This window comes from Pimephales promelas, chromosome 13 (genome assembly GCF_988280905.1).
Source record: "Pimephales promelas chromosome 13, fPimPro1.hap1.1, whole genome shotgun sequence".
NCBI lineage: Eukaryota > Metazoa > Chordata > Actinopteri > Cypriniformes > Leuciscidae > Pimephales > Pimephales promelas.
Window position 1 is genome coordinate 20,531,685 of NC_142781.1, and position 26,527 is coordinate 20,558,211.

Consider the following 26,527-nt stretch of genomic DNA (forward strand, 5'->3'; position numbering starts at 1 on the left):
GTGACAAGGAGTCTAAGCCATGGAAGACAGGGAGTCTGAGTCACTTCCAGAATTTAAGAGTCAGATCATGAGCGAGTTATCGCCCCGACAACAGCAGCAGTGCGGGATTGCACTCAGCCTACAATAACCAGCTCACAGACGGATGACCACAGTGGAAAACAACCCATCATCTCCTAATCCCCGCCAGTGCCAAGGAATCTGGCGTGTCTCATAAAGCAATGATTTATACTTTGCTACTTTTATCCAACCACCAAGCCCTTGCTTTTATCACCCTAATGTTTTCATAACGGCACCACTGTCTGTTAAATATCTTTTTTATAAGAACTTGTCTTTGAGGTGGTCTTGCATCATGGGTTTGTCGTTTTGGAGAGGTTCGATTTTTGCACCTCAAAAAGAAACAGTGACCCGTATGTGTCCACTGGTGTGGAGCTAAATGGGCATTTTCAATCCATTCTCCAGGGAAGCTGTAAATAGACACATAAAAAGCGATTGTGGGATTGACAGCAGAGCAGGTTGGTAAACGTAATGGAATGGAGCATAAACGATTAAATACCAGGATTTTGCATATGTATTATTATGCGTCCCTTGTATACTTTAGGCATACTAAAGTAGAGTCTGCATTTTTATATGAGTAATGTCTGGTCGCTTTGTAGCTACAAAACACTGTCAGTGCGAAAGCCCCCTTGGGTCGTGTGTCGCCAGTGTCGCCCGTCTGCAAAACTGGGGACATTTAGTAACAGAACACTTGTTTCATATGCATGAGGGGAAAGAGCAGGCATTAGAATTGTGCGAATAGTTAATATGACACTTAAATTTTGCTCCTCATTAAAGCTAATGGCACACACATCCATCCATATTCATCAAAGTAGGAGGGGAACGAGTGAACGGAGGAGATGAAAGGGCCACCTGTGGCAGGTGAAGAGATGTGGTCTGTCTCTCCATCTCTATCTTCTCTGTATCTCTCTCTCTCAAGTTGGAAGCACAACTTCAACTGCAGATGCTAATGATGTCCCTCCTACTCCATTACCCTTGGGGAGAGCTGCTCACACACTCTCATCCTCCTGGGGCTTTAGCATTTTATTTCTATGGTTACCTGTAATAATAATAATAATACCACTAATGGCTCCATTTGGCATGGCCTTCTCGTTCTGCTCTTGAGTGGCAGAGATCAAGGGATTGTTTATCTTTAAATGGCCAGCTGAGACAGCAAGGGACTCAAGTCAAGCTGTCATTGAGCATTATCTATTCAAACCAAAAGTTAACAACGAATAACCAACTAATTTAATCATTTAAAACATGAAACAAAATAATGTATATAATAGCAGTCCATGATTTTATTCTAATTTCATAATTTGAGGCTTTGTAAAAAAAAAAAAAAACGTGAATCACTTAACGGACAACATTTTTGTATGGAGGTATGGCACCTTTTCGACATATGCAAGAAAATAATTAATGAATGCAATAGACACTTCTATATTGCAAATGCAATAAATGCATAAATGTGAATGTAATTTTAAAAAAAAACTAATTAAATAGTAAAATTTATAAATGGGATCATCATTTGGATAAAAAGGAATATGCGACGATTATAACAGTTTTATTCTATTTCTTTTTGGTTTTTGATAACACTGAAATTGGCTAAAACAAGACTTTCCTGTCAAGCGTACATCTGGCGTCTGGAGAGTCCCGCAGTCGTCTTTCATTTTAATGCACTGTTGTGAGCGTCATCGTCTGCTGGTTTACAACAAAATGCCCTGTGAGTTTACCGTTCTCATTTGCTCTTTCACACACGAGTGCATATGTGTTTCTATATATGTAATCTGTCACCTCCTTTGCAGTCTGCTTTGAGACGGATTCTGCAGGGACGCTGAAAGAAGTCTGGGGGAAACTGGGACAAAATTCTGCCACAGACAGCTTCATTCTCCACAAACCAAACTATTCGTTTAATGGATATATGGAGGTTGCTTAAAGCCCGAGTACACTCTTTGACACTCGACTTTTTTGCTTTCCTTTTCAACCTTCTTATAAAACAGGTTTGTTTTTTTTTTACCCACACTTTATAGATTTTATAGCCTCAATCCGCCCACAGTCTGTTCACAGAGTCTCTGATAAAGATTGCACTCAAAACGGCAAACATTCCTGCAATTTTTCTGTTTTCTGTACAGACGTTCACAGCAAGGGCTGTGCCATCTGAATGATTTTCCCACAACGCTCTATTGTTCTGGTATAATATATTTCAGATAACCCTACCCTTAAATATAAAAGCAAAAATGTGATTGATTGTTTTATATGCCAATTTTTCCTTGTCTAATTGGGCAGTTCTTGACCAGAATGACCTCCATTGCATTGTGGACCAAATTTAAGCCTTTAGTCAAAAATTTGGCTACGTGAGATACACTTGATATGTTTTCTAACAGTGATTTTCAAGTGATTGAGCTGAATATCCTTCCAAACCAAAGAGTAAAGTTTAATGCATGTGGGAAAAAAACATGTAAATCAGTAAAAATGTGGTCACGATTCTTACCATTGCAGTTTTCCTGTGAGAAAACATTAATTAGGTCAACCTGCTGGTCGTGTGTGTGTGTGTGCGTGCGTGCGTGTGTGAGAGAGAGAGAGAGACGCCTGAAGTCTCGGGCCAAGCAGTACAGGAGCTTAACTCAGGAATCCAGTTGTTATCTGCACTTTGAACAGCTCTTGACTGTCTTAGTGCTACTCCTCCTAGTAAAGGATAATTTACGCTAAATAGCCATTTACGTCATTCCAATCATGTATGTTTTTTTTAAACAAAAGGGGATTTTTTTTAAATATCCTATTTTTAATTTAATAAAAGTGAATGAGACTTCGTAGTGAATAATGACTATCATGACTATCACACAATAGCTTAAACAAAAGCTAACACTACAACATATGTAATGCGTTGAAAGGCGTCTATTGATCACCAAGGATGCATTTATTTGATCAAAAATACAGAAAACTGAAATAATATTTTAGAATATTACAATTTAAAATATCTGTTTTCTATTTGAATATATTATAAAATGTGATGTATTCCTTACTCCAGTCTTCAGTGTCACACGATCCTTCAGAAATAATTATTAAATGCTGATCTGATGCTCAAGAAACATTTCTTGTTATTATCATTAATGCTGACAAAAGTATTTTTTAGTAGATTCTATGATGAATAGAAAGTTCAAAAGAACAGCATTTATTAGATTTTTGAAAGTATTCATTTATTTGCCACAGAGGAAGTCGAGTTTTAGCATGGGATGAGGGTGAGTAAAGCAGAATTAGAATTTTTGGCTGATTATCCCTTTAAGACTCACCCCAATAACGAGGCCGCTACTTGTGAACCGTGTTTAAACGGTCCAGCCACTAATCCTTAATCTACAAACATGGTACCTGAACTTTGACCTCACTTGTACCATTCGCCAATTATAGATAGAGGGCCGGAGCCAGAGCGGTGCGCGAGAGAGGCTGGTTTACTACTGTACATCTGTGCCAGCAACTGTGGGGAAAAAGGAAAGTCTCGCCCTGAGGGACATGTCAATGAACATGAGGTGATGATTCCAAGGGGTTGAAGGGAGCTGAAAAGATACTATGTAGGTTATGCACTCTCACTTTCTCTCTTTCTATTTCTCTTACTTTCTTTCTCGCTTTTTCAATGTCTCCCGCTCTCCCTTTTCCTCTTTTTCTCTCTGTCACAAAGTCCCAACCTCCTCCCGCCCCTTCCAGACCTTCGCTAGTGCTGACACCATGCGCAGCTGTCGAATGATCGATGTCACCTCTGAAAGCTGTCAAGAACTCCCTACTTTCGCAGCAGGCTTTTGCCTAAGTATTGCCTATTTATATTGGCACCTCACAGGTAAACCCAGGAGAATTTATGCCATGCAATTTGGATTAATAAATAAATGTGAATATTTCTGTACAATTTTGTGCTAGATTTCTTTTTTTTTTCTCTCTCTGAAAGTGAATATTAATTCCTTTCACTCTAGAAATCTGAATTTCATTAAGGCCGCTCTTAATCCGTGTTCTGAGGAGCTGAGTGTGTATTGACAGAGCTTAAGATTCGGTAGGTTTACACCTCGCTCATTTAAAAAGCTGTCCATCAGGGTGTTTATTCAGCGAATGTAAATTCACCCCCAATTACCATTCAGTTCCACGCTGCTTTAACCCCCCCAAAACCCTCATATAAAAAAAGAAATCTTCATCCCAGACAATTCAGATGGTCACAATAACTTAATCCCGAGATAATTAAGACAAGTCTGGTAAGAGAGGAGTATTTGAATGCATTACACTTCAAAAGAGGCGCGATTTATGTTTGTTAAAACTTTTTTGTTTTACCCCCTTGATTTGCATTTTTTTCCCTCTTGTCACATCCTTATTATCCCAAACTCCTGCCACATCCTCTGCGACTCAAAGTGATTTAAAACAACTCCCCTCCCCTTGCCAATTATTTGTGTATCTGAGTTGTATAACTTATTTAGCGATGCATGGTGTCTGTACTGTTGTTCAACACTAACGTACTTACTGCTTTACATTCACTTTATGTTTTTTATATGTATTAAATGCTCAACAATGCTGCATTTGATTAAAAAAATACAGTAAACACTAATTTTGAGAAATAATATTATAAAAATGTAAAATGTTTTCAAGTTGAATATATTTTATAGTCATTTTTTAGTCATTACTGCAGTCTTCAGTGTCACATGATCCTTCAGAAATCATGCTCAAGATGAATAGAAAGTTTAAAGTACAGCTTTTATTTAAAATATAACTATTTTGGAACATTATAAAATGTTAATTTTGATCAATTTAATGTTTTCTTTCTTTCAGGGCCTTTAAGGGCATGTGTCATCTTCATAAATCATTATATTTATGAATTACCTTTGTTTCCACATTTTCCAATTCGCATGCTTCACCATTTATTTGCACTCTGGATGCCATGGATGACTCTTAATCCCTATATTCTGTGTCTATGTTGCAGCAGTAAAGTAAACATGTTTAATGCCCAGACAGCCAAAAGTGTGGTCAGGGTAGAAAAAGATCTGATGTCAGATACTGTGGAAAGAGAAAGAAGGCAGAGGAGACGAGAGTAATTATGTGGTGAATGTCAGGCCTGTTTCTCCTTTGTTCTCTTATTGGTGGGCAATGGGCAACAATTAGACTAAATCTCTTCTTGTGTGATCATCTCTTTTGTAAGGCAGTGGTGAGACAAATTTGGGGGAGTTACTGTAATAGAATAAAGAAGAAAGCTGGAATGAGGGTGGGAGAGGTAAATCGTAGTGAATGATTAACGCATGCCATATGCGTCATCATTGGGTAGGCTGCACATTTGGCCTGTTCCACAACAGCACAGCTAGGGTCTAATATGTTTCTCTCATCTACTCAAATTCATTCGTCATTCCCTGTAGTCTATTGCAGCATCATAGCTGCACAAATAACAAAATTAAAAGTATCGGCATATGGCCTTGTGCGCATCGTAAAAACAAAAAAGGCTGTGATTTAATTCAGCACTCTAGTTTGTCATCTACTACATATACTGAGCATGCATGTTGTGACTCAGGATCTGGGTCGGCGAGGGGGCAAAAGGTGCCCCTTCAGATCTGATTTGTGTTAATTTGTCCCCACTCCACCCCCGCAATGCGATTGATTTTAACCCTTTGACATATACGATCATACTGGTGTGATAAGAACACTCAGTGTGTCACTAATAAAACACAAAATACATTCACTAACACATATTTGACAATCGGAACATATCATATAATTCATGATATGATAAAAAAATTTTGTATACTATTTTGCACTATTATTACAGAATTGAATTGTAATATAGTTACTATTACTACTACTAATAATAATATTAATAATTGCAGCACTAAATTACAATGTTTATTCAATTTAGTAATAATAATAATTAGACAATATTAAAATGCAAAAATATAAAATGCAAATACATTGTAAACAAAGTAACTCTATTGGCAAGATTCATTAATACAGGCAGCAGAGCATGGGCAACACATAACTTAACTCTGCGTCAAAGTTTCTTGTTTGTGATTTTTTATTTCAATGTGATTTTATGTCTTTTTGCTCTTTAGCCTTGAAATCTTTCTTTTTTTACCAAACTGTACAGCCTTAATCCTTACTTTAATGTTCTCTCCATCTTTTTTTGTCTTCAGGAAGTTAAGCACATCCTGGGATTCTACTAGATTGAACCTGTCCTTGAGCATATTTCCAAGTAGAACGACTCGCCCTGAACTCCCTCCACGCCTCTTTTCACCCTTGTCTGGCCTCTGTAAATAAGTCATCAATGGCTGAGGAATAGCTGTGCTTTTCATAAAGAGAGATGGCCGAGGACAGGAAAGGAGAGGACAGGTGGTTATTAGAAGGGAGGGGAAGAAAACATAAAAAAAGAGACAGAGAGGAAAGAACTGCTGAGACCTGCTTCCATTACTTCTGACTGTAATTACCAGAAATGCTATGCCTATTCAAACCAAACTGAATCCAAACACATGCCCATTCAGACACCCCGCCGACCAAAAAATAAATAAATAAATAATAACAATAATATTCGCTAGTTCCCCCTCAAAAAACTGACACCCCTAGTAATTATAATCTCACCTGACAGGAAGCAGACAATTGTCTGATCATGACCTGCTAGTTAGTGGGAATGAGATGTGCCAGTTTGCAATCATAAAGACATAGAGAAGGGAGAGAACAAAAAGGAAGAAGAGATTTACAAACAGCTCACTCACTGGTGCAGGCGACAGAAGGGGGGTCGGAGAGGGCTCTGTAGTAGCCATCCTCGCAGTCACATCTCCACGAGCCCTCTCTGTCATTATAACTGTGTGCGGGACAACGGGAACACTGAAGATCCTGAGATGAAGACTTGTAGAATCCACGACCACAGGCTGGATGGCGATGGAAAGAAAAAGAGAAAGAATTAGAATGTGTTCACATTTTGTATCGTCTAGTGTTTGCATTAGACTGCCCCTTTAGCACCATCATAAGAACCATAAAATATGCCTTAATTGATATCTCAATTGTTTCTTGTAGACATAAATCAGATTGAATTAAGTAATAATGGAAATGTTTTAGCTTTTCAGATTTTCAGACCATGTTCAACTTGTATGTTTCTTTTCTAGGGTTTCAGAAGACATCTCAAAGTATCAAATGAGATATGCTAACAATATGAATTTCAAAGTATTTATAGCTAGTGTTGTTATATTATCAGTAGTTGAAATAAATCTTAAATAAAATAAACAGTAAATATTAGATAAAAAAGCTTAAACTTAAAAACAAGTTAAAGTTTTAAAACTGAAATAAAATCAAATAAAAATGACCACACTTTTACAACTAAATTAAAAGATTAAAAAGAAACCTGAAAATATGAAAAAAAAGCTAATTCAAAATATGAATACACACTATATATTAATAAATACTAAAATAGTATATAAATAATACTAAAATAACACGTTTATCACAGGAATGTTGTCAACAGTTAGTTCAGTGGACATTATAAGACACAAATCGATACATACAATAACTGAGAACTATGAAAAGATCAGCCTCTGAGCAATAATGTATTCTGCTGGGTCATTACAACACACATTTAGTCACTCAGAGACCTTACATTCCTGATCACCCCAAAAGCTCTTGCATGCTTGCCTTTGCACCACCTCTAGCAGTCAGAAATGTCCTAGAGGCAAGGTTACTTTGGAAAATAGGAAACTTAAATGGATTATTTCAGTATTTCACCTTTTATGAGGGGAAAAAAGGACATCCCACAGGCAGCCAGGGATCAGAGACAAAGCAGAAATTAGGGCCAGAATGCTTTAGGCTATGCACAAGAATCACCCTCACACGTTCCAATGACAATGAGTCATTTACTCCCATACTTTGTTTCATATGCCCATATGGGCTGAATTTCCAATGAAGCACCATCATCATACATTACTATTTGTATTATAATTAGACAATATTAAATACCTAAAAAAAATCTTCTTTTTTTTCTGAATTCACATATCATCACTAATACACTTTGTGTTAATTAACCTTGTGAAGAGAAGAGAAGAAAAAACTGCAGAGAGAACAAATGGGTGATTCCACAGGCTGGGTATTTTCCTGGTTCACATCAGTAAGCAAAAAGAAATAAGCTATTTTCGGCTGGCCTTTTGGTCGGCACTGCTGAGAGACGCTAATCCACACTTAGCAGCTGTTTGCTTAAAACCCCCTTCAGCCTAAAGAGGGAATCGGGCCCACATGATTTTTCTTAAACCCCAACCACGCCCGCATCCACAGGATAAATATTACTTTGTTCACAGCTATGCATTTTAATGATTATTACCAGGGACACAACACTACTGATTTTCAATTCTAAACCCAGTTTTTGTATCTCAAGTAGTTGCATTATTGTTTCAGGGCCTTCCTACTGCAGCTTTCCGTGACAAGACTAAAATGGTGCTCGCACAGGAGGTCGGATGATTTCCTCATTTTAAACACCACCTTGTTGAGATGGGGGGTGGCTGAGGGAAACGGTCTCCCCATTTCAGCTACATGAAAGCCTTGTCACTGTGTATTTTGCTCAGAACCATAGCATGGTGTGGCCGTGCAACATAAAGAACAAGGGCCTTCAGAGGCTCAGAAGAGGAGGAAAGGGATGTGATTTTATCTGGAATCTTTCTCAACTAGTGAGGACTTGTAATTGAAAGCAGGAAATCTACTTCTTGCTTGTAAGGAGGTGGTGCTAGCAAAGATTACAGTGAAATAGTCATGGTTAAGAGAAAAGGGTATTCAGTGTTGTTGTTGTTTTTAGGATTACTATACTATTCCTATATAGTAATCATTTTTTACAGCATGTTTAAATTGTCATTTTTGGGGGCTCAGAAAAACGCACTGTTTTAGTGTGTGCCCTTTAAATGCAAATAAGCTGCTGCTGCCGGCACAGGGGGCGGAGCTTCATGAGCTCGCGTTCAGTCTCTCAGGACAATTTCATCTCACGGAATGATGATAATATCAGAAACTCTCAGTAACGGTGTTCATTTCGAGTCGGACAATAATGCCTACAGAGTCAGAGTGCTGTAGAGAGATGGAACAGGTATAGTTTAGTAGTTTAATTATGGTTATTATAACACATTTGTCATCTGCTTGGGAGCTAGGGAGCATTCCTGTGGGCGGACATTAGCCAAAAAACTGTTCTACTGACGTCATTAAAGAAGGAAGTAGTCCAAATGTGCCGTTCGATATAGGCTACTTCCGTTAAATTAAATATCTCGCTTGGCATTGAACTTTGAGCTTTATAATTTTACAGATATTATTTATACTCTAACAACAATATTACAAACTAACTAAAGTTCGAAACATGGGATCACGAAGAACGGGACCTTATTTTATAATATTTATTATAATATTTAATATTTTTATAATATTAATATTTTTTGTAATATTTAATAATTATTTTAATAATACACCCCCCAAAAAAACAAGTTATTTTAAACTATTTAAAAGGAGAGGAAAGAAGAAGGTAAAAGGAAAAGAATTGGGGGAAAGAGGAACAAGAAAGGAAAAGGAACAAGGAAAGGAAAGGAAAGGAAAGGAAAGGAAAGGAAAGGAAAAAAGTAACAAGAAAAGGAAAAGTAACAAGAAAAGGAAATGCAAGCAAAAGGAACAAAAGGAAAAGGAAAGGAAAAAAAGATACACACAGAAAAGATCAGGCAAGCAAATGAAAAAGGAAAAGAAAATGGAAGGAATGAAAAGCAGAAGAAGCAGAAGAAGAAGAAAACAATTCCTCTGGTAAGCTGTAAGTGTGTCTGTTAGTTTTTTTTTTTCCGGAAAGATTCCGTCTGAGCCCGAGAGCTCAAGACCGGGCCACGGGCACTCAACGGCTCTCTCGTGGACACACTAAGATTAGCACCATCACAAATCACCAAAACAGGAGGACTCTTGACTGCCTTTTTACGTCTCTGAAGTGGGGAGGGTTTATTTTTACATCCGGATTAAGATTTGTTTATCACGCCGTCTGAGATGCCCAAGTATCCCTGAGTTGTTTACACAAGCAACCAACCAGCAAATTAGGCCTCAAATCAAATGCATTGCTGACACGGGGGCCCGCCTGAGAACCTGTCTCCACTCCACCTCTCTGGTTTTACCATGAGTGACATGCACAAACACGGCATTTCTGAGGCCCAAATTCCTGACCTCCCTACACAGACGTGCAAATAATGACACTGAACTAGTTGGAAAAACATGCTACCATTGTGCTGCTAACGCAGTAACCCGCCACCGCAGAGATAAATGATAGCTTTGTTTTCCCCTTCCTGACAGCTTTATTTCTGTGGAAGAAAAAGATGAGGCTTGCCCAATTATGCCTCCCTTCTGCCATGCTGCATAATGTCTGCTAGCATGTAATCATGACTGAATTAGCGCTACATGACCCCGTGTGCCAGGGACTCTTGAGAGCATGGTAACCAATCTCTGAAACTGACATTGAGACGATATCCTCCACTTAACTGCCCATTTCTGCTCTGAATTGAAAACATGTCCTGCCAACGTAACCGCTTGGCTGCTAAATTGCAAAACGGGAAGGAAAAACACTAGCTTAGGCGGGTTTAAAAAGTTAGCAGAAGGACTTGGTGAGCATGAGCTTTATTCAAGCTGCCACGAGCATGAAGGCGAGCTAATGGGATGTGCTTGTTGACATGGGTACGCAGAGCAGGCAACAGCAACCTCATTTACTGCACAAAGAAATTAGTCGGCCCCTTAGAAACACAGGTTGAGGTTAAACAGAACAACAGAGAAAGAGATTAAAACAGTCTGACATTCCTCCCAGAGTCTTTAGCAGAAGGCGGGTGCCAGCGTCAGTAATTTACCTTTCAGCGGTCAAGTTGAAGGGGAAAAAATGGTCTCTTAGCGTTTCTTACACGGAACTGAGAATGTAGGACGACTTTACCACTAAAATCCCTCAATTATTATCAATTAGTATCACAAGACAGCATAATCTTTTAAAGGGTTACTGGTTAAGTAAACTTTCTTCAAAATCAGCTTCAACGCTGTTTTTGCCTTTGCAACAGTAAATCCCTTCTCATTTTTAAAGACTTATTAGCGAGATTTAACAACAACCCAGAGGTAAAATTCAAGACAATGTCCAGTTGAACTGCACAGACTGCTGACTTGTCTAAAATTAGCGTATATTGACTACAAAATTCTCTAACAGTCCTCCCTCTAGGGAGAGTGAGGAAATGTCCTAATCACAGGCTTTCCTAAAGCAAGTGCTGGTTTTTCTCTTGGTCTTGTGCTGTCATTTGTTTTCTCTTGTTGGCTTTCTTTCAATGAATTTCCTATAAACTTCTGGGCTGCCCTTTTTAGAACTTTGCATATTATTTTCTGATCTCAGGCTGGTGGTTCAGAATGGAATAGTACTTTGCTGCAAAGTACCCACTTGTAGTTCCTTGTGAAGTGTGCGTAAATGTATTGAATGTGCAGTTGTAGTATACTTCAAACCATAATAGTATGTTTAAAAAAATTGTACTTGCGGATAATAGGCTAATGAAATAAAAAGCCACTTAAAGGAGTAGTTCACTTTTAAAAAAAACTTTTGCTGATAATTTACTCACCCCCATGTCATCCAAGATATCCATGTCATTTTTTCTTTAGTCGAAAAGAAAAGGTTTTTGATGAAAACATTCCAGGATTGTTCTCCATATAATGGACTTCAATGGGAACCAAACGGTTCAAGGTCCAAAAGACAGTATCAGCGCAAACTGTTCAAAGGACTTTAAATGATTTCAGACGATGAATAAGGGTCTTATCAAGTGAAACGATTGCTCATTAAAAAAATACAAAGTTTAAGTTTTATAAGCTCAAATGGTCGCCTTGCTCTGTTCTGTGATGGGCGTTCGTGGCGCTCCTATTCGAACTCGTTCATCAAAATGAACAAATCTTTTCCCGAGTCAACTCGTTCATTTCGTTCGTTGAATGAACCAAACGACACGAAAAAAGATTTGTTCATTTGTGCAATTTAGTGTGCATTCAGTTTGCACTTAACTATATTTAAGTCCCTTGAAAGTAAATTATTTCTGTTCCTTTTCTTTTTTCCCCAAAAGCTGCCTATTAATTTTTTTAATAATAAATAAAATACTACTCATTATGTTTCAAACTGTATTATGCCACTTTATTTCCACATGTGAGTGACATCCTGGAAATGCAACATTATGAACATAAAAAATAACATAAAAACAAAATTGAATTTTGAGTGAAAAACTAATCTAAACATTTGACATCCAAATCAAATAATGAGTTAAATAAATCTAATTAAATCATTGCATTGTGGGATACAGTATCCCATGCAGTGTGATCTGTTGTAAACTGCACATGGATATTGGCACATTGGCATATGTAGTAGATAATCTGCATATTTCATGCATACACTATATTTCTATCAATGATATTATATCACTCAATTTACTTTTAAATTAAAATTACACTTCGAGGCAGAGAAACGTATATAAACAAGATCAGAATTAGATATTTACTCTTGAATTACATGTATACACTTTCTGGCTATGATAAGAAGATATCAATAGACATTATTTCCACCCCCGATGAAAGCAGTCTGAGAGAACCTAAAACCTTTCAAACTCACAGAAAGCCTGTTTCCATGCTGTCAGCCCTTGTGTGGCAAGCATTTTAATCTTTCTTCCTAAGAGGGCGAGAAATCTACCCAACTCCAGGAAACAGACCGAGGGTACAAAGGAAAGGGGAAGAATCAAAAGGCATCAAGAAAGCAACACACCAGGATGGGGTCCAATTTTGGCCCTGTACCCTTTGCATTTATCCTACATAGTGAGACGAAGAGACTAACGGTTACAGGGAAAAAAAAGAAAGAACGTTGGATTAGAGCGTTGTGAAAATGTCAGATTAAAATGTTAAAAGATGGATCTTATTCCGAGCTATTCGCGCAGTGCCCCACACATTACTCAGAGCGAACAGGTTGGATTAGGGGTGTGTTCCTGATGCAGACAAGAATCTCATTCATGGCAGCTACCTGTGTGGAGGAGAGATAAGTAGCTTTCCGTCAGAAACAAAGAGAAGATTAGCATTCTCTTACACTGTGCTGAAGGACACACCAGGATGCCCTCTGAAGCCCTCAGAGAGGAACAAGAAAGACTTGTGAAGAAAGAACAGATCAAAGCCTATCAGAGCGCTCTCCTAAATATAGTTAAAATGTTAACATCATGAATTGTGCCAAAAAACAGCTGTTCGTTTGAAATAGTCTCTTAGGTGCCAGTTATACTCATTGTTATAAAAATAGGTTACATGTTTTCAGAAAAAGTAGGTCTATACATGAAGTGCTAATAATTGTGAAAGGTAAATAAAAAAAAGATGAATAAAAAACGCTGAGGAAAAGTCTTTGGCACAAAGCTTCACGAAAAGCAGCTGTTAATGCATCTAAGCTAAATACATTTTACAGTAAGTTCAGCAAATATGTAAAGGCCTTTTTTGTATACATAATGGTACAACAATTCTTCTCTTTTAAATGTGCATTTTAAACAGAAGAGGATAGTAAGAGTATATCTCTGCAATTACTGCTGAATGCATTATGCTTTGACAGTCACATTTGTGTTGGCTGGAAGTGGTCGTCGTCGTGCCAAGAACAGATCTTTCAACTTGCTCCTCATTTCTCATGTGAGGCAGACTGCAAATAAATGTGATTACACTCAAAATACTCTCTGGTCGGTCATGAAATTGTGGCAAAACACTGAAAGGATCTGTAAAATGTTATTGCTGTTAAAAAGACCACAAAAGAAAAAAAGAGCCATTACGGTTAAATACAACAGCTAAACTCATCCCCATTGCATCTGCCCAGATGGCTTTCCTGGCATATGATATGTTCTGTGATAGCGGAAAAGAAGGAAACATGAAATGTCACTTTTACAGTGAAAAGGAACACTTTTAGAGCAAAGAAGCCTTTTAGGGGGGGAAAAAAGGATGAAATGCTTTGAAATGCTTCCTTCCAAGTGTAAATGCTGATCTTGTTTGCAGCTGATTGCAAAACAGAAAATATAAGCATATCCCGAGGCACCTGCACTTCCTCTTCCACGTCATTCGCATTGATTTGCGAATGAAAAGAAAACAAGATAAAGAAATTAAACCAGCATTAGCTACATTTACATTCACACAAATATTCAGTTACTAATCAGATTGATGGATCTCCAGTTCTGAAACCTTTCATTGGATTCCACAGTTTAAGTTTACTTTAAACAAAACTAATCTGAAATTAGATTGGACTCATTTAGATTAACGTAGATTAATGCATGTAAACATACTTACAGCATTATTTTGCTTCCAGAAGTTATACTGATATCTCGAGTTAGCTCCTCCCCCATAAGCATGTCTTTATTTTACCCTTATTTTTTCGGTAACACTTTACAATAAGGTTCATTAGTTAACATTAGTAAATGCATTAACTAACATGAACTAACGATGAGCAATGCATTAGTTACAGTGTTTATTAATCTTTGTTAATGTTAGTTAATACAAATACAGCTGTTCATTGTGCATTCATGTTGGTTCACAGTCCATTAACTAATGTTAACTAATACAACCTTTGATTTTAATAACGTATTAGTAAATGTTGGAATTAATAAACTAAGATTAATAATTGCTGAAGAAGTATTGTTCACATATTGTACATGTTAACTAATGTAGTTAACTAATGTTGACTAATGAACCTTATTGTAAAGTGTTACCATTTTTTCTTTCAACGAAAAGTTTGTGTGCATGTGTGTTACAAAGTCCTGAAGTGAAGAACGGCTGTTTGGAACAAAAGATTTGGTCATTTCTTGGGGAAAAAAATTGTAAGATCTCCTTAAGAACACTATAACCACACCTAATCAGATCTAAATCAAACACACAAACACTGAAAACACAGTCTGGATGACTTTGCAGCTTTGACAGAAGAGACTAACTGAACGCACAATGGCAAACCGGCAGAGGATTCCTTATTATAAAGCCAAACACAGACGTCGTGACCCGTCCAAACTTGTAAGGACACACACCTATTTGGACAACGGCAAACCCAAAGCCACCCACACACACTCTATACCCGTCTATATCCCTGCCTAGAGAGTGATACAGCTCTCCATCAAATCCCTGATGCATGAAAAACTAACATGTGGCACACATTTCTATCTTCCAATAATCATCTCCTCAGACAAATGATCGTTTCATATAGTCTTGATTACTGTGCCGCTCATAGCTGTCCCCACAAAAGCAGAGAACGGTATTACTTTCTAATTTTATTGATTCTTTTTTGGCACAATGTGTTCACTTCGAGTTACATTCAGTAATAACTTGGCTGAGAGACAGTGCTCTGTGTGTGTGACATTTCTTCTCCTTAATCTCATTTTATGAGCAGAGAGAATTTAGTCTGCTTCTCATTAGCAAACAGCATCTCGGCCCCAGCAGAGCACCGCAAATGTGGAAAAATTTTGAATGTGAATTTGGATAGCTTCAAAAAAGCATTCAATTCATTTAAACGTGGGATCTCAGAGGATTCGATTGTAAAAGTACACTGTGACTTCCGAAAAAACATACAAATTAGCAATGCCTATTATGCAAATGTATGTTCGTTTTCAAATATCTCATTAATTTGATCTTTTTCCATGAGGGGTCCTGTTGATCACATAGCAATCATATCCTGAAATGGATCATTTTAAGACTACAAATACTGAAATACAAATTGGATTCATCCACAATCTTTAAAATGCTGTAATGAACTCTTATAATCACAAAATATACAGTATGATAACAAATAACCAGCCACTTTCATGGTTTAAGATACACAAACTCTACTTTGCTTTTGAATGGAAAAGTGCAAAACGTGAGCTTCCTCAATCCAACAGCATTCGAAACATGTTATTTCTGTCACGTGTAAAGCAAAACTAAAGTTCAGCAATCTACTAAAACACAATGAAGCTGAACATGACTCAGCAGAGAAACGTGTCGTTCCATCAAACGCACATATTTTGACAGCGCGAACAAAAACACTGCGGCGATGTGAAATAAATAGCCCACGTGAATAGCCAGGAATCTTTGTCGTTTAGCTAGCAACATTGTGATTTCCGTGGTGTCACCAGGGTCGCTCACGGGCTGGGCCCGGGGTCAGTGAATATTAACTTCATTTACACATGGTTGCAAACAGAGCAGCTTGCACAATGCAGGCCTGCCTGCTCTGCTTAGTAACGTGAGCAGCCGAGCTGACAGGTCACTGCCAGGCTGGAAGATGGATGAGCAGAGCAGTTGACCCTTGGCTTGCCTGAGGAGCCAGCTCTATGGCTTCTTTCCCCTCCAAACAAAGACCCCCTACTAGCAACCGCCCTGCTCACAACTCCAGCAGCACTAACAGGTCCCGACATCTCCATCAACCCTTGCATGCACACAAACACACAAGCAGATTTTGATAGGCTTAGTCGTTTTAGCCCGACACACCCGGCGAAACACTCTTTTTATGCATGCATTCACACACATGCGGCCTATGGGCAGCTTACCCCCTTCAGCTGCCTAAACGCTGGCACACACACTTCTCTTTTCGAATTGCCCTCTGCTCATCCGTACTAATGAATGCAATTGGACAAGCGGACACTGTGTTAAAAGCAACAAAGCAGCCGTGTGTGTGTGTGTGGAGCAGCTCTGGCCCGAGGCGACCGGGTGAAAGTGATATGTGACCAGGTTGAGGGCCTTAACACTCAGTGAGCATCAGGGAGGGTCTGTTGTCAGAGGGACTCTCCTCTGGGAGAGCGGCAGTGCAGGAGACTCAGCAGCTCAATCTCTCCCTAAGAGCAAAATCAATAACTTATTACATAACTGCACACTTTTCTCCTTTACAGAGTGAGAGAGAGAAGGAAGGAAGAAGTCTTAGGAGGTTTGTTCTAGTATGAAAATGTCTTGCTAATATCACAACCAGGACTTCAGAAAATGGCATGGGAGCCATTGGAGCTTAAATGAATCATTTAAGAGCCAAATAACTTTTAGTTGACAAATTAGAGAATCGCTCGATTGTTCAGAAGCACTGATGTTCGTTTTTGTCAACTGCTGTGGTGTAGATCCACTGGGATGGGTATTAAACACTATGAGTTTTTTCTCACAACTGTTAGAAGATCAGTTAGTGTGTGGAAAAGGGGTGTGTAGTAGACATAACTGATTCGATTCAACCTTATTTGGATTCACTACAGACAATAACCAATATTTTGTGTAGCACATCTGAATCCTTTAGAATAATATTTTACAACAAAACTATTTTGTGAATAAGTAACTATCAGTAATTAGACAGAGAATTTATGCGATTCTCTGCACATTTTGAATCGGATATATCAGTGAATCCCCATAGCTGCTTTGAACGATTCACTGTGTGAGTGAAGTTGCCTGTGAGCTTAAGACTAATTTATTAAAAAAAAAACAGTTCAAACGGGACATTTGTACATGAATCTCAGCACAGTGAGTTTTTTATTTTATTTTATGTATTTAATTACGAATGGCAGTATGTTAACCATTTGTCATTCAACCTAAGAACTTTTTTTTGATCCAGTGAAACAACAGGAAATGTGATTGTGAACATGAAGCAACGACACATCAATAACTGTTCTACAGCCAAATGACAGCCTTGACAACACAGCACAATGACAGCTCCCCTCATGTTCAAAGCCACTTTCCATCTGACAAAACCGAGGGGGAAAAAAACAAACAGTGCTCCGAGAGCACGCGGCTGTTCGAAGACCCTGACTGGCCGAGAAGGCCATTATCCATCAGCAGATGATTCTAACCCTGACAGTTCCGGACCCCACGGGCTTCCCCAAGGAACTCGCCTCCATTTGAATAATTAAGCCCATTTACAGTTCTCTAACGGATGACCGTTTGTAGCCTTTACTTTCACACCTTATCAATCACTTGCATGTCAAGCCTTTATACAATCCACCCACCCCCAACTCCTGGTGGCATCATTTGAAATGCAAAGCACGGCCTTCACTGAGCCTGGGTCTTGCTCTTGCGTCCTTCCACCTCGGCTACTTCTGCAGCTTGTTGCGACAGCTATTGCCCTCCTTCTGTGTTCTGGCAATCCGTCAGGCTTTGACTAACTTCTGTCCAACTATTTGACATCTGGGAGATGGATGGTGTCAGCGCCTGCCGTTGCCAGTACCTCCTCCTGTTAGCATGTTAGCCAACGCTATCTTGTTTTTTCCCCATAGAATAATAAACAGAGGCTTGCCTTGTAAATAACGCAAACTGGAAGAGCGGGTCAACTATCGGTTAATATTAGCAATTTCGTTAGTCAAGATACAGTTATTAATGTGATGTGATTGAGCAACATACATTCCACGGATTGTTCGCAAAAGCTTAACGGAAACAAAGAGATCAATGTCTGTGTACAAGGACTCCTTTTTTGCCTCCAAAGGACTTAGTGTCTCCATTTTCTCTGAGTAGACACTGTTGAACAGAGCTTCGCAAATGAATAGCCGCTATTTTTCGTGAGCTCTATGCAAATAAACTCTCTAAACACTTCAGACTCCATTTTTTCCCAATACCCATAACACTGATTCTTGTAACTGCAATGAGCAGATCTCTAAAAAAGCAGGAAGGAGTGAAGCCTTGTATTACGTACCATGAAATGATTTTACGAGAGCGAGGGATGAAGCATGTAAAACTTTTTCTTCTGTGAGATGATATTTTGAAGGTTTTTGGTCCATATGATCCAAAACAATATTTGAGCCCACTTACTTTCACTGTGTATAAAAATAACTTATTGTATGTTCCACAGAAGAAACAACAAATTGTTTGACAACATTTATTTATGTGTTAACTATTCCTATTAAAGGACAGTTTTAGAGTTAGACATTTTCTAAGTTTGTGGCATCTCAAACACGTCACAACATCTAAAGTCTTCCGCTTAGCGCAAGTATGTAGAAAAGCAATTAAAATACCGTGCCAACGGATGTGTGTCCTGTGCGAACGGCTGTTTAGAGGAGGAGGAAAAAAATGAAAGATACACAATCCTCCATCAGGCATCTGATGAATGAGATGGTCAAAACATGCATTTTCATGGCCCTCCTTAAGTTTCCCCACTCAATTTTTAATGCAAGACATTTTAGACTTTGTTCCGTATGCATGAGCGTCTGCTTGTGTGCTTGTTCTTATATAAATAGAGTGGATTTTATAACAGAACACTGTGAGATGGTGTAAAAACAGGAGCTTTCGAAGGCTTCAGGGTCACAGTGCCTTGGCCGAGCCCCCGAGGGGAGGAAGAGAAAAAAGAAGATAAAGAAAAAGAGAGAGCTGCAACATGAGCCGTATACTCCTGGAAAGATCAGTCCTCCCATATTAAAAACACCCTGTCACTCACAGGCCTTCAGCCCCAGATACCGTGCACTGCATTACAGTTTCCCTGACAGAGGGGGAAAACACACCAGTATTTTTCAGTCTGGTTGCTGCTCGGGGGGGAACTCTGAACAGGCAATTTAATATCGGGAAGATCGCTAAGAGGAAGTGCTGATGCGGCAGTCTCATGCTCATTTTATTTAGATTAACTACAGTGGTAATATCACAGCCACTCATGCCAGGAGCGACGCACAACTCATAAAGTGACAATGGAAGGGGGCAGGAATCTAAATGGGTGACAGAGTTTGTTTGTCGCCAGCTCTGAGAGAAACACGCAACATTGTTTGAGGAATGCAAGATGGCTTCGTGAATGGCGATTAATTCACAGGAAAAGCAATCAAGATTTTCTGAGAGTTTGGAGTTGCTTAATTATTTAATCTATTTATTTATTTATTTTATTTATTTTATTTTTTTGCTTTGAGTAAAAATTCCAGAGTGTTTAATAGGTTAAAAAGGGTGGAATTGTAAAAAAAGAAATAAAAGGCATCCTTTTAATATGCTTAATGTGTACCAAATAGCCCATATTACATAGAAGCACCATCAACTTTCTCCTTTGCTCCCTTTCTGGCTTTTGAAATAGCTTTCAGCTTTGCAGCAACCTCTCAGCGTGAAACAGTCTTGCCCATTTTAGCTTTTGATAACATAATAGTGTTCTGAAGCACCCTTTACGTGATAACTTAATGATGTAGACGTGTATGTGCACCGCATAAAAGCTATCCAAGCCTTCCGGAGATATCAGATTAATCATTACTGGTCTGCACACTTGATAATCTATAGGTGGAGGAGGTGACCCAGATTGGCAGAAAAAAGGCTGGACGGCCACTTAAAGCACACAAAACCGAGAGGTCCTCTCCCGCAGATCCTAATCGTGTGTCATGTGACTGGCAAAAAAACAACGCTTAGCACCATTAATGGCAGTGATGGCAATGGGAGTGTTTTAGTCTTAATTGCAGAGTATGTCAGAGGCAGCTGTAATTGTGTTTCCTGCTCGGACACTTCTTAAATAACTCCGGGTGTCCGCTGTTTATTTTCTCTTTCCGTTAAGGTCATTTCAAAGGTCCGGAAAAGGACCCGGCGTTGGGGCTGAACCTCCTCCGGACGCGGTGTCGTTTGCGAGCAATTGGCTTGGCTCGGTGCCAAATGGAAAGAGAAGAAAAGAGACGAAGAAAGAGAGCATGGCTGTTTCTGAGAGCGAAGCTGGAGTGCTAGTTATCATTTAATTCCAGTGTCAATGTGCATAAGGCTATAAATTAAGTGCCCACAAATCAAGCTACTAACAGGGATTCCAATTATTGTTCCAAGGATTTTGCACCCACATTTAATCCATCATTATTATCTCTGCCCAATAAGCATGTTGTTTTTTTCTCCTATTTTTTTATAAATCTTTTTTTTTTTCAGCCTTTTTTTGTTTTGTGGTTGCATTGCTTTGCTGTAATTCGGATGAATTACCTCACATTAGGGTAATTCTATGCTTGGGCGCTCAGTCATCCAATTAGAACAAGGATTGTCTTGGTAAATGGACACATAAGCAAGTCTTGCACGTGATAATAACTTATTAATTGCTCCATTGTCCTCTCTTCTGTTGCATGCAAGGTTAATCAGTGTCACTCTAAAGCATGCCAACAGATGTGTGCAAAATAATGAAAATAAAGTACTCACGTTCACAGGCATCTCCCTTCTGGTGAAATCCAGCTTTGCATATACATTTCCCAATGGGAACCAGCCATTCTCCTTCTGCGCTGCAGTGCATTTTGGGAGAGTTGTCGGCCTCCTCCTCTGCGTCGTTGACGCACATACCCTCCACTTCCACCAGCGACGAAAACTCTGACCCCGTCACCGTATCTGGGAACGTGGCCAGGTTCTCAATAATCGACCAACACTTCTTGTAATACACTTTGACGGAGACCAAAGCGATGCAGGCACCTACATCCTGGAAGGCCAGGTAGAAGCCTCGGCGGGAGAGGGGTCCGATTATACGCACCTCCGTGTTGAGCTTCATCTTTCTTTCCCCCAGGTCACCCTGAGTGAAACTTTCGTCCGCAGCTATAGTGTCAATTTTCACATACTGACTCTCTCTAATATTCCTGCCCACCTCCACGTCGGTTTCCTGGTAGTACAAGTTGAACGTCTCCTTGCAAGAGCCAACCACCCCTGGAAGGCTGTTACAATCCCTCAAGGTAAACTTCAGCTCCACAAAAATCCTCTGGGCATCGCCCTTCTCAATCCAGTTAGTCCGTAGCCAATTGTTCTGATTTGGCTCCATGACCTGGCAGACCTGATATGTGCGAATGGGTGTGTAGTTTTCATCCAAGCCGCTGATCTCTTCCCACTGAGAAAAAGGAAAACGCAGTTAATCATCATTATACCGTGAGTTGTACTAAAATGCTCGGGAATAACCTCAAGGGAGAATGTTTCAGCGTGTTAAAACTGGCCTCTGTGTGAACAAATGCACAACTCCTTGATATAAAAGGATCCGCATGAATTCATCTGCAGCCATGTGCTTCATTTTTTTAAATCCTTTGCATACAGTGAGAATTTAAAATACCTGTATTCTATTAATCAAAAATAATGATTTTTAGTGCGATTATATGCTGATCATTGTTGGTATCAGTCAATCAAAACACTAAGATAGCACATTAAAATTATTTAAAATAAAAATGTTTAAAATGTTTTGTTGCAAAAAAAATGCATAGTAATAATGTACACTACCATTATTTAGATATATTTTTTTAGAATAGTAGAATTAATAGTAAAGCCATAAAATCCCACAACAAAGTTTCGTCAAGTATCCGAACATTGTGCTTCTTGTGTTAACATCAAAAATAAACTAGTTTTAATTTCTAAAAAAATATTAAACATATGACTCAACCCGACTATTTTAATTTTCTGGGTTTCTCTAACAACTTCCACTTGGAAGGCTAAAATTCAATGTGCGCTGGACACTTGATGGCTGTGTTTCTTTCACTATTTGGTTTAACTAAAACTAAAAATCACAATGCTGTATTTTCTTTAATACTCTAAATAAGATATATTGCAATCAAACCACCTGATAAACAATCTAATAAAATCTTAGTCCTAAAAGTTTAAATTGCTCTTACTGTGTTAGTTTTCAGGATGATTGTGTGTTCAAATCAATTGTTAAAACCTAAAGGGCTTTTAAAAACACCAACAGCAGCATAATAAGAATATAAGTTAATTTACAAAGTTCTGCAAAAGATCACTCATGGCCTTATTGTTGCACGACTCTAAAACAAATGCGTTTGTATTTTACACGTCTTCCTTAACCCTTTATTGAGGATCAACAACGACAAACAAGTTTTAAAAGTAACAAAACCACCTTATAAAGTAAAACCAAATTACTATTGTTTAGCATTTTAGAAACACTGTGATGTGGCGCAAAGACTCACAATGGGAAAAAAACACCACATAATTATAGGTTGCACTTAAAATAAAATAAGCAGTATGCGCATTACAGAGGCGAAAATCATAAATGTCTGTGTGTAAAGACAAAGTTGTAAAGTTTCCAGCTTACCCCGCTTGGAGGAGACGATATCCATTCCAGCTCTGTCTGCTGCGCCTTTGAATCCAGCAGGATCACTGCCGACGACACATAAAGCGTACACTTAGGCTACAATAATGCATCTTTAATTGTGATTAATATTTGGCACACATCTCGCGCATATTCCAGAAGCATTTTACATCGCGCTCGAGCGGAGAGACAGACTAAAACTGAGAGAGTGCGCGACTTTGACCCATTTTCAGCAGACAGCGGTGGAGATTTATGACAATGAGCACCTTACACCTCTGAAACCTGTGCGACACCTGTTCGTGCTTCAATAACCGACGGACACGCTTTCTCTCTTTGTGTGCGATACAGAAATCGGTAAAGTTCCTTGTTTGAACCGTTGCGGAGATTACGCGGATACGCGCGCGGGGTAAGAACGCGTCAAAATTAGCCGCTATTTTGTTTTTTAAATAAATTTAATTGAGGCGATATCTGTTTTTGTGTGTGTGTGTGTGTGTGTGAGAGAGAGAGATCATATGATTAAATAAATCTGATTAAATAATACAATAATTAATCCAATGGAATATTGCCATTCAAAACTCTCAAAATGGCATTAGCTGATCATTTAATAAATAAATAAAATTAATTTAATAAATAAATTCGTCAATGTGTACGTTGAGTATTCTAATCAATACACATCTATACACAGCTAACAGATAAGCTCAACTGGACATATTTATTACCATCCTTTAATTTCATATTTCGGTAAGGAGCCACGATACCTTCGGCTTATAGCCTAATATAGTCGATATTGATGTGTGATATTGCTACTTATTCGCAGTATGCTAGAAACCTGCTAAATCTGCCTACTCGATAACTTGGTAATGAAGCAGTTCGATTGCTTGATGATTGCAGGAGGTTTTCATCTCAGACAATTCCTTTACTCTATAGCTAACTGAAGATGATCCCATGAGTGTTTTAAAATAATAACGTGGTATGTTGCAGTCCATTTGCAGAATTAACTGTAGCCTATACTGTAACATTAAGGCACAAGCAGATCTTTTCAAGTTTGTTATCGCTTTTGTTTGCAATAGCCTACATGGAAAGCACGTAGTGTTTCCTGATGATATGAGACCGTGATACTAGGCGATACAGAGCTGTGATGTTTCATCTTAACCAGATAGTATAATATGTCTATCACGTTTTTTATGTCAAGTTGCGATGTGCTGTTGTAGCCTAAATTACACGTCTTCGCGTCTGATTAGCGAAAGTCTGTGCGTCAAGGAAATAAATACTCATTATACCAGACACACTCAGGTGTAGTCTAATGTGTGATAAAATAAAACTGTTGTCTGTCAGACTGTCGATACTGTATATGTTGTAACTGCTGGTTTGCTCGGTGCTTGCGCTCGCGCTGTCAGGATGCAATAAAGGAAACTTTAGCACTCACCCTCCCTTGTGTTCTGTGCTATTCCAGTGTTCACATAAAGACAAAAATGAAGGCAAAATATAGTCCACAAACACGAAACTGAGGTGCAAACCATGGTGTAATTGAAAGTTGGCTAAACAGTGTGCGCTTTTTCCAACGCGGCGTTCCCTTCCCATTGACGACGCTCCAGCACCAGCTCTGGGTGAATAAACCAGCCGTCTCTCACTCAAATAGCATCGGCAGCTGAGGGGCGGGGCTTAGAACATTCATCGTGTCACTCACTTTGACTGACAGAGAGCACACCCACATTAGGCGCGCGAAAGGCTTTTAGTGTAAATACGCGGACGAATCACTTTAAAGCGGAGGCGGACCCTCAATTTTAGTCCAAAACAGACTAGTGTGGATTCTCACAAACTTTAAGATTCGTCGGGCAATGTAACTCGTTTGTTAAGAACATTTTAATATTCTAATGTTCGATTTTAAAATGCTCTATTTAAGCTAAACGTTGTTACAGCTGTTATTAGAGTAGCCGTCTAGCCTACTGAAAAGTAAATACAGATAGGCCTATATCAAAATAAACTTTTAGAGAGAGAGAGTGAGAGAACTTTCGCTGCTCAGAATCCTACTCTATCAAGATTAGACTTGAACCTTGGGTAGGGCACTCAAGCATGTCACGACATCAGAGGAAACGTTTAGCTATATTTTTCCCAAGCCATCGAAGAGCATTACATCATAAATAGTTAAGCCCTTAGCAAATCTGGTGGCTGTCTGAGCTGTCTTTGAAAAGCATATAGCCTACTCATAGTTTGCAATGTCAAAACATTATGTTGTCAATATTCTGTCATCATACTGTTTGAGTTACAATAGCTTATCTATCTATCTATCTATCTATCTATCTATCTATCTATCTATCTATCTATCTATCTATCTATCTATCTATCTATCTATCTATCTATCTATCTATCTATCTATCATCTGTCTGTCTGTCTTGTCTGTTCAATTTCCCAGTGAATAGTGACATTTTTCCAGATTTTTAGAATAGTCTATTTGTGCACATGAGAATAAATTGTATTTGCTTTTATGTTTGCTTGCATCTATAGAAATTAGAGAGAGATGTTAAGAACCATTCTAGGACACTAGAACTATTAAGAATGTATCTTTAGTTGGCTGATCACAACAACCAGGACTTTTTTACATGTACTCCAAAGGGACAAATATTAAGTTAAACATATTTGTCCCTTTTACAAATTTAGCACAATTTTAATGCCTGCTGAATTTAAAAGCAAATAATGTAACAATAACAATAAAGTTAAAGTAACATATATTTGTTTTATGGAATAGCATAATAAATTGTTGAAATGAATTTTCCTTTTCTGTTGTGTACACATTCATCTATTTATTTATTTATTTAATTTCTGCAGGTTTGGTCCTCCATCTCCCATGACACTTGGGATTGAAAGACAAGTATTTTGCACATGTTATTTTGTTGAAAAATATACAGAGATGTTTATTGAAATGAAAACTGTTATAAGGCAGAACTCCTTGTTGACTGACTCTAGTGAAGGACAGAAAGTCTGTTGTGTAGGTATAAAGACAGAGACAGACAAACAGATAAACATTGACTGCTGTGTTTTTTCGAAGGTCACCTAATGAGGAAAGTGCCCTGCTGATTCTGGGCAATGGGTGTGGATGCATCGATTCATTATGTGCGTTACTGCTCAAGAAAAGTTCGAAGATTGAACTGCTGGGGTTTTAAGCGGCGCCAATGAATTGAGATAAACACAAAACACAATTAAAAAGTGTAAAGTTAATTTCCTGCTGCTCAGATGACTTGCCAAATCACTGATAAATGAAAGCATGAAAGGGACCTCATTACCCCACAAACGTATAATGCATTTGTTACAGGTCACTTATGAATCTCCATTTCCTAGAATGAGTAAAACAACTGTAATTATGCACCATAAATATTGATTAATAAACTCGGTGCACACAAATGGATGGAGGTAGACAAGGACTCATGTCAAGGTTTATTTACCTCTTTTCTTATTTGTTTTTTGTTGTTTGGCCTGTTTATTATGCAAATGATTTCTAATCCTCTTTACCCTTGATGCACGCACCTGTGTTGCATATTTCCATTTTGGTGTGTTAAACTAGCTTCTATGTAA

General features: G+C 38.5%; 1 protein-coding gene across 4 annotated transcripts in view; it reads right to left on the bottom strand.

The window, feature by feature from the left end:
* Positions 1-24,586, bottom strand: part of epha7 (eph receptor A7) — a 76,315-nt gene extending 51,729 nt beyond the window's left edge. For all 4 annotated transcript variants that reach the window (XM_039692630.2, XM_039692629.2, XM_039692628.2 and 1 more), the window contains exons 1-4: positions 24,384-24,586; positions 22,961-23,025; positions 21,088-21,757; positions 6,756-6,911 (exon numbers count right to left, since the gene is read on the bottom strand). In XM_039692630.2, coding sequence (XP_039548564.1) covers positions 6,756-6,911; positions 21,088-21,757; positions 22,961-23,025; positions 24,384-24,477 — 985 coding nt within the window. In that variant the 5' untranslated portion in view covers positions 24,478-24,586. The remainder of the gene's footprint in view (positions 1-6,755; positions 6,912-21,087; positions 21,758-22,960; positions 23,026-24,383) is intronic.
* Positions 24,587-26,527: the final 1,941 nt, after the last annotated feature.